Raw genomic sequence first — 14,222 nt, forward strand, 5'->3', positions numbered from 1 at the left:
GATGGTTCGAGGTCTGGATGGTCTGTGGTAAAACTTGAAGATTATAGAATATTTGAGATTGGATTTAGCGGGAAAGTTCTAGTACCTTCTGTTCCCTATATAAGATCTTCAATCAGTGTGAGTCAGTTGAATGAGTTGATGCAATTGAGCTAGTTCAGACCAGAATCCCATAACAATAGCAATCTAAAATGGACATTAGAAACTTCTTTAGAACGAAAGGTATATACTTATATTATTTTCATTTGAATCTATGAGTTGCAAAACCATCTATTTAAAGCAATCTAAAATGTTCAGGAAATGCGAAGACTGTTTTTTTGTTTGTAATAATAGTGATTTTGATGTTGTCTTCATGATTGAAATTTTAAGAAAAATTATACAATACTAAACAAGGAAATAATAACAAGTATACCACACTCTAACAATTTTAAATAATGACTGGAAATTATAATTAGCTACTTTTGCAGCAGTTTTGCTTAATTAGATGATTTTGAAATGGTTGATTAGTATAAGTAGCTAGTTGCAAATAAAACAAATTTGTACAAAATATTAAAGGTTTATTATAAAATACCATCATTCAATAATAAAAAAAAAAATTAAAAGTTTGATAGCGAATAAACAGTAAATGGTTCAAAATTCATAATAGTCCAATTTTTGTTGTGATCAAATTCAATCACTATAAAAGTTATGTTAAACAAAACACAATCACAATCTTGATACAAAAATTTCTAAACTAAATCAGAACCATGTTGGTTCACATTAATTTCATTGTGCACACAGCCTAACCTGTTAGATTTGACCATTCCACCAATTTCTTTGTGTTTTTTACCAACTTATTCCACTAGTACAATTTTGTAGAAATAAAAAACATTTACTTTTGTAAATTTGAAAAAAATGGCGATGTGGATTACTGGCTTGGACATTCGTTTAGTAAGACCTCATCTCAAAAAATAGAAGTTTTAAAAAACTGTTGGTCACAACTTAAAGTTATGACTTTGCTAAGAATGCTGTGCAATTAAAAAGAATATTCAAATACAACTGGTTGGCAGCTTATGTTCCTTGGCTGGCGTATACCAAGAAATTAAAGGGCGCGTTGTGCATTTACTGTGTGTTGTTTCCACCAACTAATGTGCGTGGTGTTTCGAGTACTTTCATAGTAAGGTCCTTTACTTGCTAAAAAGACATGCATGAATTCGTGAAATCTCACACGTCTTCTCAGTGGCACAAATACGTGACCACAGCAGCAAAATGTTTTGTTAAAAATATACCCATTGATGTACAGCTGATTTCTGTCCACCAACAAGAAGATTGTTGCATCAATAATTTTGACTGTGATGTTTTGTGATAAACATGACCTACCTTAAGGGACAAAGAAAATCATGAAAGTGTTTTTGAAGACTAGATCAAACACAAAATTGACACTGGTGACCACATTTTAAAAGATCACATAGAAAAGGATGCAAAAAATCACTTACTTGTCACCATGGATTCAAAATGAAATAATCAGCCAATGTGGTGATGTCACTAGAGACGACATTACTACTGATATAAAGAAAGCATATACTTACAGTATCCTGGCTGACGAGAACAGTGACATTATCAGGGAAAGAGTAACTTTCCATTGGGGTTAAGTTTTTTAACAAAGAAAAGATGATGGTTCGTGAGGAATTTCTAAGTTTTGTAGAGTTGATGGATGCAAAACCTGTAGCATCTGCAATTAACAACTTTGTAGAAAAGGTAGGCCTTGACCCAGAAAAGTGCATCGGACAAGGATATGATGGGTTTTCAGTATGGCATGAAAGGATGATGGTGTCCAGAAAATGTTTTGAGAAAAATATACGAGAGAGCGTTATACTTTCACTGTGCTAGTCATAAAATGAACTTAGTTGACTTAAAGGAAATAGCAGTGATACAAAATATGGTTTCCACAATAAAAGAAATAATAAGATTCTTCTGAGAATCGGCCCTTCATTGAAAATGATACCAAATATACCAATGCTCTGTGAAACCCGTTGCTCTCAAAAATATAAAAGTATCGCCACATTCAAGAAACATTATATGCAAATTGTTATGGCGCTTGAAAAACTATCATAGATAGTAACGACGCAACGAGAAAAGCTACTTTTCAAATGCATTGTGTTGCTACAAAATCAGAATTCATTGTTAGCATTTGTCTCATAGCAAAATATTCAGTAATCCTACAACCAGTGGTAAATGTCCTTCAGTCAACAAGTGTGGACTTATTTCAATGTGCAAATCACATAAAAAAAATCACAGACATCATCAGAAAACACCATGGAAATGTGGTTGTTGAAAGTGAAAATGTTACAGCACAGGATGAAACAATTGCCGAGGGTCTTGGAACAGATTTCAATATGTCGTGAGTCATAATTCAGCAGAAACATCATGCAAATTCATCAACACAGACTCTTAGCGAGTTTTGGAGAAGATCAATAATTAATTATTCCATATATAGATTCATTAATAATATCTCTGGAACAATATTTTTCTGAGGAGAAATTGTCTGCATTCTCATTACTTGATATTCTCAATCCTTGATATGACATGAGGATTTTTTAAAAAACTACAAGTTTTTTTAGTTACTACAATTTGAACGATTTCCTTGGTGAAGCTGAACTTTGGTACAACCAATGGAAAGGAAAAAGTGTGCCAAATGCAAATCTGAAGGAGACAGAACTAGCTGCACTAGTTAAAGAAATTCACTTGTTCTACCCATCCATAAAAACGGTCAGTACTTATTTCATACTATTACTATTATTACATACTAGTAATGAAGAGGTAAATCTTATCACATGTAACTTGTTGATCATAGTGGAAGAAATGAGATAAATTACTGCTACACTACAATTAAAATTTTTATACAAAGACTTGAATAAAAAATTATATATTTACCTCTTTTGGATTTCTGTGGTAAAGGATTTGGAAAATTATTATGTACAGAAGTTGTATCACGTGATGATAATGAAGAAACTGATTCATTAGAGCTGCTAGTACTGTTCAGTACTTCCGAACTCGCACCTATATTTAAACAAAAAATTAATAAAATTAATACTTAATAAATATATATTTATTGAAAAAAATAAATAAAATAAAAGCTTAAGAATGCATTATGCCAACATACTCCTCAATATATTCTTTTTGATGGTAATAGTATAAATAAAATCATAAATAAATAATACTAGCAAACCAATCGCAAAAAAAAATTAATGTCAAAAAATAAATACATACCTTGATTATTAAATAATTATCAATCAGTATATGTTGCGGCATAATTATCAAACGCAATGTGTGTATGTGTACACACACACACACACACACACACACACACACACACACACACACACACACACACACATACACACAACTTGTAAAAATAGTAAATAAAAAATAAATACCAACAGTAAAAATTAATATAAAACAATACTTAAAAAAACATGACAGAATATTACAATCTGCATTTATACAAACAACAATGATTAAATGTTAAGTGTCATAACTTTAAATATTGAAGATGATCTAACATGAGTAACAAATCATTCCAAAAAATGACAGTCATTTTTTTTAAATATTAAGCATCCCGTGTCAAGCTTATTAAGAAAAATGAGAATCAATTATTTTCTTGTTATCTTCTTCACTGCAGAATATGCAGAATGACAATTTCATCCTATCATCTCATCCTATCATCACAGAGACTGATTACACAAGGTGTCCAGAAAAATTGGAAACAGCTTAATTATAGAAAACTGAGTGTGACTATACTACCAGAATAAATGCACTTGATTACTGTATAAAAGAAACTACTCTGAGTTGTCTTTGAAATTATTGTCGGCCATCTTGGATCTACCACACTGAATTCAAATTCCAGCATGAAATATCAATGTTACATGATGTGTAATTAGCCCCTTTCTACTGAAAATATTTATCTTGAATGGTAGTTGGGGACGGCCATTTTATTGTAATCTGAACCCTTAAACTATCAATATTTAAAAAACAGATGAAGCTATCAATGTGGGGTTTTTCCTGTTCAAATCTACATTGAAATCATGTATAATATGACCATCATGCCGTTAAAAAAAAAAAGTTCAATTCCATATGGCAGATCCAAGATGTCCAACAATAATTTCAAACACAACTCAGAGTAGTTTCTTTTATATAGTAATCAACTATATTTATTCTAGTAGCATAGGTCATATTCAGTTTTCTGTAATTAAGCCAATTCCAAACTTTCTGGACATGCTGTATGTTGTATAAACATCATCACTCTTAGAAAAAGGAACATTTACGGTCTCTTGTAATTAACATACTTTACTAATGTCACAGACAAGAAAAACTACGAGAAACAATGTAAAAAAACAAATTTACCACTTTCTACTATGAAATAAAATGTCACGCACACACATTATTTCATCTTATAAGTAAGTATAGACAGACCAAGATGGAAATGTTAAATTAACCTATGATATTTTCAAACCAATTTAATCCCTCCCCCCATCAGGATGGCCATTACACTTCATTCCCCCTTAAATATACAATAGAATAAAAGTTTATTTTAAAAAAGTTATGTAATATGAACATTAAATCTTCATACAATCATTTCCTACATTACATAAATATTTAGATAAGATATGATATTCAACATTTTTTTCTATAAAAAATTTAAAAATTATTTAATTAATTTAAAATTCTAAAAGATTATTAGATAATGATCACTTATTGATAAACAGTTACCATTAAACTAAATTTATAATTAAAACAAAAGAGTTGATAATGCAATATTGAATTGAAGAGTACATGATACCAGAATCACAACCGGCAGATCAGTCAGCAGTTAACAAGAACACAATTGATCAGTTAAATTATTAATGATGATAATAACACAAAAAATACACACTTACCAACGCTACTATAATAAAATGGACTAGGGAGAGCTTTATGATGTTGTGGACTTGAATATCCAGGATGTAATTGTAAATGTGATGATGAAGATAATGCTGTGGTAAGATTACCTTCTGAATATGCAGGAACATTATTAGTAACAACACGATTTGTGATCATATTTCGTGCTGTTAAATCATTATGTTGGTAACCTTGTGGAAAATGTTCTCTTGTACTATGTGTTGATGCAACACTATGTAAACTTGAGCTTAATGGACCATCGTAATATGATTTTATCACAGCCTGAAAAAAGTCAAATAAATGAAATAAATATACAATAATTTAATGCTTACAACATAAAATGTTATCAGTAGCCTTACAGATTAAATTTTAAACTTCCGATGAGAAAATGCAAATCAAGAGTATTATCAATTTTCTATCTACTATACTCATGTTTAAGAATAGTGAAAATGTATGTTCAATACCCTGATTTAAAATACTGTTGATAAAAGAAAGAACACATTTAACTGTATCCAAACAAAAAGTATATCTGTGGTTTAATCATCCATTTAAACAAAAATTTTCTCCTTACTTTTCTCAGCCCTTGTGGAACCACTGATGTGTCTTACCATTGAATCTATTAGTCTACCACATGGTTATGACTACCCATTTTACTGCACAGTAAGTTTTTTCACACTATTCACTCACTAGTTTAAGTTATGTCACGCTTGTATAATTTTTACTTTCTCAACTGTACAGTTATTCTGCATAGCTACAACTAATAAATAAGGAAAGGTCCACTAAATAATAATCAAGGTCAAATTTTCCATGTTGGGGTTTTTCAGAATAGATTTACAAAAACTCTGAGATCATTTGACATGTTGATGATTCATGATCTCTAACAAAAAAACACAATGGTAGCATGAAAAATTCCAGAAGAATGTATGTATCTACATATGACTGTTATCTTTTTTTTTTTAATTAATATCACCAGATTGGATGGACCGATTTGAATTGAATTTGGAATAATGATACCTGTACATGGGGATAATGATGCTATATAATTATTGTCACAATTGGCCAAGAGGTCAGGGAAATACAAAGATATGGGAGAAAAATACTTCGCTTTTGTCATTTATTGACTCAAAATCAGTCGCATTTTTCAACTAATTAAAAGATTCCATAACATTAGTACATCACTTTGGTTATATATTTGGCCAATTTTAATAAAGGATGGAAAACAGTTAGTTTTAATTTTTTGGCTTTTTTCAACAGTTATCATTTTGCTTAATATCTTCAGACTGGAATAAGCGGTTTTTATGAAGTTTTGTATACTGACCCTTGAATACAAGTTACTGATGCCATTTACTTTTTATTAAAACTGGCAGAGAAAAGAGGGGGGAGATACACCAACGTGGGTCCAGTAGCTTTATTCAAAGAGAAGAATAATTTTTTTTTACACACCTCAACATTTCTTGCTATACAGGGTTATCATAAAAGAATGTTGCGGTTTCAGTAATTCATAGGAAGATTGTAGGGAAATTTCTAGATGTTATATTGGTATCCCTGAAAGTCTCCAACCCAAAAGTTTGTTTATCAGCAGTTGTAACCACAACGTCAGTTCTTGTATTGTTGTTGCGGTGAGTTTAGCGAGTTACTATGTTCTTGGATAAAGACAAAGCAAAGTGTGTTTTATTGATGGCTAAATTAAAATCCGTAATTTCAGTTCAACGTGCGTTTCGATGTGAATTCGGAAGAGATCCACCACACAAAAATAACACAACACATTGGTTCAAACAATTCAAAGAAACTGGATCGGTTAAGAAACAGAAATCAACCAGCAGACCAAGTGTACCAGACGAAACGGTTGAACTAATTAGACAATCGGCGATTAGAAGTCCTGGGAAGTCCATCCCCCGTCGAAGCGTCAAATTAGGTATACCAAAATCAACAGTTCACAAAGTTTTACATAAAAAACTGAAATTACACGCTTATAAAATCCAGATACTGCAGGAATTGAAACCCAATGATAGTGTAAAATGTTACAATTTCACTGTTGAAATGTTGGACAGAATAAGTGAAAACGAATCATTTTTATATGATATAATTTTTACAGACGAAAAGCTACATTCCATGTGAATGGATGTGTTAACAGACACAATTCATAACTGTACTTTGTAACTGAAAAATTTTTCTATCTTGATTCAATCAAAAATATGTATATATAAAACTAAGAGAATAGGAGAGAAGAAAAATATAACTTGGGTAATAACAATGTCATGTGAAGTAAAAATGAAAATGAAGATCAGAGAATATGCTTATTATTTGAGATGAAAGGACTGCAGCATGGTAAGAGAAACAAATAAAGAAAAGATCGATACATTACTGGTAACTAGAAAAGAAAAAATCTGATATGGACACCACATGACTTCCTCGTATGCCTATTAAATTACATATACACATTTTTTGCTGCACTTCATTTAAACTTATTACATTTGAAAGTGAGATACGATCTTCCAATTCTTTAATAGACAGTTACACAATTGCTGAAATATAAGTTTTTATTAACGTCAAATATTTATACAATTATTAATTTAACAATCTTACATGAAATATTAGGATAGAGTAAAAGTCCCTTTATTACTTGTATTACTAGATCAGTATTATTCGTATCTTCGTGAGTTGCTGATTTATAAAAGTTTTAGATTTCTGGTATGTCGTATAAATAAAAGTTAATAATAACTAAACTATTCTGTTTATTGAACTCCTGTATAATGGTTACAAATGTTAATTTTGAACTATGGTATAAAATATTCAGTTTTTATTATTAGATTATTTGGTGAATAATGAAAAATGAAAAAGAAACAATCATATAAGAAAAAGAAAGATAACATGAAGAAATATATCTCAAAAAATGACAAGAAGATTAATGTGAAGGGGAAGAAAATGTTAAGAACAAGGGAAGAATAAAAAGATTAAGATAAGATTATAAATATAAAGAGGAAGAAAATGTTAAAACCAAAGAAAGAATAAAAAGATTAAGATAAGATTATAAATGTAAAGAAGAAGAAAATGTTAAGACCAAGGAAAGAATAAAAATATTAAGAGAGGTTGATGAATATAAAGAGAGAAAATTTGAAAACTAGAGAACGTGTACACAAATTAAGATCAGAAGAATTATATCGAACCAAAGAGCGATTAAATGATTGGCAGCAAAGAACAAATAAACAAAATGATGATCAACTCTGACTTACGAAGAATATTGTCTGACAATATCAGAGGAGTAATGAACTAAAAGATAAGCATTTTTCGCAATTTATTAAAGATCAGGCACGGATGCCTCAGTGTATATGTTGTTCTTGTGAGGATCTATTTTTTAGTCACTGTGTAGTTAATTTTAATGTAGAAAAAGTTAACAAAAATTCCAGAATAATTAAATAAAATTAAACAGAAATTAAACTTGAAAATCCAAAAATAATACAATTCTAAATTATAATTTTTAATTAATATTAAATAATCAGATGTTTCATCAAATCTGTTACATATATACATACATACATACACATGTAACGCCTATTAAATTACATTTATACATTTTTAAAAAGAAAATAAAATTTTATTTCACTAATATTTAAAAATTTTTTTTTATTATCATTGAATTATTTATTTATGGTAATTTTTTTTTTTAAATCACTGATTAATAATTATTAAATCAATATATTTAAATTTAAAAAAAAGAAAAGTTAACAAAAATAAATAAAAAAAAAGTTAAAAAAAAAGGAGATTAAGTCTGATTCTAACTAATGTGCCTTCCCTTTAAGATCAAAATATTTCATTAATTAAAATTTTAATTTTAATTGCAATCAAAAAGGGAGGAGTGCAACTAGATATTACAACAGTGCTAAATCCAAAATTTCAACATCCTATGGCTAATCATTTTTGAGTTATGCCAGATACATATGTACATACATACATATGTACGTACAAATGCAATGACAAAACTAGTCAAAATAGATTCAGGGATGGTCAAAATAGATATTTCCGTTGAAATCTGGAAACTGAACTGTCTCACAATCACAATACTTCTTTTACTTTGTACAAGAAAGTAAAAATGAAGAAAAAGATTGAAATTATAAAATGTTTTAAATATCTGGTTAGCAACAAAGAAGAGGAAGATTGGTTGAAAGTAGGAGAACAGTAATAAGCAATATATTTTCTTCAGAGTTTAAGAGGATTAGAATGGAGTAAGCACCAAAAATGCATAAAAATATTAACACAAAATGGACTATTCACAAGTTACGATTTGTGGTACGGGGCTTAATTTATAGTTACAAAAATATAGAACGTAAACTATAAGCTACGAAAATTTCTCATAATGATAAGATAGAGAGGAATTATGCAAGGAATGATCTTCATAAATACAGAAATTTTGATGGACTAGGCAAAACTGAGCAAAACTCAGATGATTTAGACATGTTCAGAAAGTAACAGAAGAAAAAGCAGCATTAGAATATAGTGTTGGGAAGTAAACAGAAAGAAACCAAGGAAAAGTTGGCCAGAAAAAGGCTAAGGAGGATATTACTAATATTAGACTAATAGAGATTTGAAAGAAGAAAGTGATATGATAAAAGAGTGAGAGAGGATTAAAACAAAAACAATCCATTGATTTGTGATCTATCACTTTACTGTAAATATCATCTTATATTGAGGGATTATTTTTTTTAAGACTACTAAATTTAAGTAAACCATAAAATTTCTATATCATCAATATATATAGTATTACAGAAAAGGTTACTTGCCTACTCATGCTCATACCTCTTCACAAAGAATGAAAGCAATTAATCAAAATTAACCTCTCAAGATGTTCATTTTGGCAATAAATCTATAAGATAATTTTACTAAAACTGAAATCCAACTTATAATTTTTCACTGCAATAATGCTCACTAACAACTTGGTGGAAACTGGATTTAGCAGAAATACAATCATCAGTTTTCATAATAATTATTGTTGAGGACAAGAGAATCTTCATGCCATTATACAACCAAGGTTTCAGCAATCATTTTCAATAAACATTCAGGCTTGTATTATATAGATTAATTAATTTAATAGTATTGGAAATGAAATCCGGCTGAAAATTATATCATAATTTTCTGCAATAATTTAGTTGTTTGTCATCTATTTTTGAAAATATGATGTAATTTTGTTTATAATGAATTTCTTAATATTCTAGCTAATAAAAAGTATTTTTTTATAAAAGTAATGACTATTGTGATTATAAAATTTACATGGCTGCGATTTTGAAATCTGTAAATGTGTTTGCAATGTATTTATTTATTTATTAGTGAAAGATGGAGTACACATGCAAACCAAATATTATAATAATTATTCAATCTGATTTTAAAAAATTAAGTTTTCTTTAAAAAAACTAAAAACAAAATGGTGATAGAACAATAAAAATTTAGACATGTACATTTTTTTGTTACACTGTGTATATCAATGTTAAAATAAGTTTGTGCCAATATTACATTAATTGGAAGTATTTATTCAGTTCAAACGAAACATGCTATTTTCTTGAAATTTTATTAAGAATGAAGAATAATTGATTTATTGTAGATTCAAAGCAAGTATTTAGGAGGATAAAGAGATCACAAATTATAGGTTATTTAAAAGTCATATAGACCTTAAAATTACATTACAACAAAAATATTCTATTGTTGACAATTACTTACATGAGTAACAGGTGGTGGACCTGTATTACTTTGCATAACATACTTATGCCTAACGTGAGGCTGCGGTGGAGGTGATGATGGTGAAGATGATAGCGCATCTCTTGATTCACACTGCTCAACTGGAACTTCTGAAAGATCTGGTTGACTTTTAAATATCTATAAACAAAAGTAAAAAAGATACAGATAAAACAAATTATTCTTTAGCAGTCAGTTTTGTACATTTTTAGACTAAAAAATTTTAATTAAAGTAAAATAAAATTAAAAGTAATTTATAAATTTAAATACATATAAATAAATAACTGACCATAACAATAGGAAACAAAATATTTAAGTATTACTACTTAGAGGATTATTAATGAAAAAAGGATAAAATTACAAAACAATCAAAATCTTGTAAAGAAGTTAAATAAAATCAATTATGCTTTGATCAATTGAATCAAATAATATTCTGAAAGCCTGCAAATATTTAGTCCAAATTTCTTCGTTTGAGTTTAATAGGCAACTGTGTCCCTGGTCAGTAAAACATTACTGTAGCTGAGACTACAAAATGCTTTCAATTATGCTTTCAAAGCATAAGCACCAATTCGAATGCCTCAAAAGACAACATGACACATTGTTGGTAATTATATCTTATAATATACTATATGAAAGTAATGATTAAAAATATTACATCTATAATTTACCTATGACAGCAAAAAGGTGCCATGAAACCCCAAAAATTATATGAACTGTGTTTGCTACTTTCCTACAGGGAACAGTTGCTTACTCTTATAATTAGGCAACACTGTCATGTTGCTGATGGAATATTTACAAAATAATAAAAAATGATAAAAAAAAAATGGCTAGCAGTGATAGATAACCAACATTTATTTATTACTTGTTTATTACAAATTATCTGGAGTTGCTCCAAAACGCCTTCCTACTTTGCCAACGACTTGTTATATTTTTCGATATGTAAAAGGCGAATGACATGGCTTGGGGGAGAGGATGTTTTTATTTTGGCTTTAGCATATGACATAGATGTTTTTAATATTTAATTGTTTACTACATTAATAACGTGTTTAACAACACTTTGTGAGCCCAGGGGGGAAAAACTTGATATTGTAATAAATTGTTATATTCCTTTTTATCCTCTCAAAGTTTTGGGTTCCTTAAAACTGAAATATGCAATAGCTTTCACAACATGAACAGAGAAACATGTGGTGAAAAGTTTTTCAATATCTTGTAAATAAACATAGGGAAAAAGTTTTTTTTTGTTTTGTGTTTGAAAACTTTAATTCTTTTTATAATAACAAAACTATAGTATAGTAAATTCTTTCCAAACACTTACTAATTTGAAATCATGTAACTAAACAGTAAAACTTAAAAAATATAATCAATTAGTTATAATGCAATAGTTAATTCATATAATAAAATAGAAAAAACAATAAAGTGCACAAAAAGCATTCATAAAAAATGTTACTTAAAATTTAAATTTAAGAAAACTTATTTTACTGAAAAAAACTAGATGGCCATTTCAATTATTAAATTATCAATAAAACTGAGGAAGTAGTAAATAAATGAAAAAAAATATATTAAAATAAATAAATGAATAAATGAACAAATAACTGTAAAAGATATTAAAAATAAAAAAAAATAAAAACTATTAAAAAATTCTGGAGAAAAATGTACACAAGAAAGAAGAAGAAAAGGGAAAAAACAAAGAGATAAAAGAAAGCTAAATTAAATTTGGTATGCACGGGCTTTTATTTGGCCAAAATTATTAAAAAAAAAAAAGAATTGATAAATAACTATAAATATTAATAAAAAAAAATAAACAGCATTCATATGAATTGCTACAAAATGACAAATTCTAACTGCATTTACAGAATAAATGTAAACAAACGCAAAATGTTAGTTTAGGCATTTCCAGTCAAAAGCTTAAAAATATCTACACCACTGAAACTTTCAATTTCAGATAACTCATTATGACCAAAAATTCACATCCCTCATAAGGGAATGATATGATAAAAATTTATTAAAAGAAAGCTAGATAGCATGTATCTTAAAACCATTTAAATAGATTCCCCTCATGATCAACGTTTGAGGAAAAAGATAATTGTCTAACAATGTTTTCATGACAAAACTTTCATAAAATGATTTTAAATAAATTTAAAATTTATTAAACAATCAGCAAAGCAAAAAAATAACTACCTTAGAATAATTTTCAATTAATATTTCTACAACAACGTTATAAAATTTTATATCCATTATTGCTGCTACTGTTTCTTCTTCTGGTCTTAATAATGTAGGACCAAAGCAAACACCAAGATTGCTGACACTCATTAGATTTTTATTACTATGTGCAGCTACACTGTTAAAAAAAAAAAACAATGAAAAAATCAATCCAATATCCAAAATTTAAAAATAAAATGAAAACTTGCATAAAATATATTTTCTATATTATTGATATCAACAGTAATAAATCCACCAATTAAATTTAATAGTAAGACTAAAATTAACTAAAACTAAGAAACTAAAACTAAATTTAATAGTAGCGTCTTTTTCTACTGGAAAGAAGTTTTTCAATCTTACAACCATGTTTAGTCTTGATTCTTAATTATCAACATTTTTATTAATGGCTGATCTGCATGGTAGAGTGGCATATCTTGCTTGTTATCTGGCGGTTCCAGGTTCAAGTCCTGATCAAGCATGGTATTTTTCACATGCTAAAAAATTCATTATCATCCATTATAGTAACTTTTATTGATATCTCTCCAAATTATTACTATCTGAATAAACTGGGCGATTCAAAAAGGACTTCACTACTTTAAAAGCATATAAAAACTTATTGAGATAACTTACAGATTCGGTTGAGGTCTCATTTCATAGAAACACACATCAAGTTTGTTACCCAACATTCACTTTTGTTTGATAAGACCATTTATAATGCGACATTACATTCCACCTGAAGTCGATTTTATTGTTCAGATGTAGCCAGCAAATCGGGTGTTAGTTCTGCAGCTGTGATGTTAATTTGAAGTCTTAGCTCAACAATAACAGCAAGCAAGAAAAGGTGGTACATATACTCAATCTCTAATGAAATCCCACACGTAAAAATCTAGCAAGGTCAAATCTGGAGAGCAAGGTGGTCATGCAATTGGACCTTCATAATCAACTCACTGACCTGGGAATCGCGTATCAAGAAAATCTTGGACTTCTAGGCAGTAGTGAGATGATGCCTGTCTTGCTGATAGTAATGGCATCCATCTTGGTCATCATCGTCTAACTGACGAATTAGAAAATTGTAAAGCAAGTCCAGATAAACGATACCATTTACAATTACCTCCTGGGAGAAGAACGGGCCATACAGTCTTTGTTTGCTTAGGGCAAAAAAAAACACTGACCTTACAGCTATCATGAATGTGCTGCAAAGTTTCATGAGGGTTTGCACAATCCCATATTCAGCAGTTATGTGTGTTCACTTAACACTGATGTGAACTGTTGACTCATCACTAAAAATTACATTGCCTAAAAATTTATCGTCTGCAACTCTATTCATCATTTCCACACAAACAGCCAGCAACTTTGTCGTCATTGTAATATGTTGAACACCATGG

At 29.0% G+C, this 14,222-nt stretch overlaps 1 protein-coding gene across 3 annotated transcripts in view; it reads right to left on the reverse strand.

The window, feature by feature from the left end:
• Positions 1-14,222, reverse strand: part of Graf (GTPase regulator associated with FAK) — a 381,906-nt gene that overhangs the window by 20,992 nt on the left and 346,692 nt on the right. For 2 of the 3 annotated variants that reach the window (XM_075378765.1, XM_075378764.1), the window contains exons 15-18: positions 12,817-12,976; positions 10,624-10,779; positions 4,914-5,196; positions 2,911-3,036 (exon numbers count right to left, since the gene is read on the reverse strand). In XM_075378765.1, the coding sequence (XP_075234880.1) occupies positions 2,911-3,036; positions 4,914-5,196; positions 10,624-10,779; positions 12,817-12,976 (725 nt within the window). The remainder of the gene's footprint in view (positions 1-2,910; positions 3,037-4,913; positions 5,197-10,623; positions 10,780-12,816; positions 12,977-14,222) is intronic. The other variant, XM_075378766.1, reaches the window with a different exon arrangement.

This window comes from Lycorma delicatula, chromosome 11 (assembly GCF_047948215.1).
Source record: "Lycorma delicatula isolate Av1 chromosome 11, ASM4794821v1, whole genome shotgun sequence".
NCBI classification, from domain to species: Eukaryota; Metazoa; Arthropoda; class Insecta; order Hemiptera; family Fulgoridae; genus Lycorma; species Lycorma delicatula.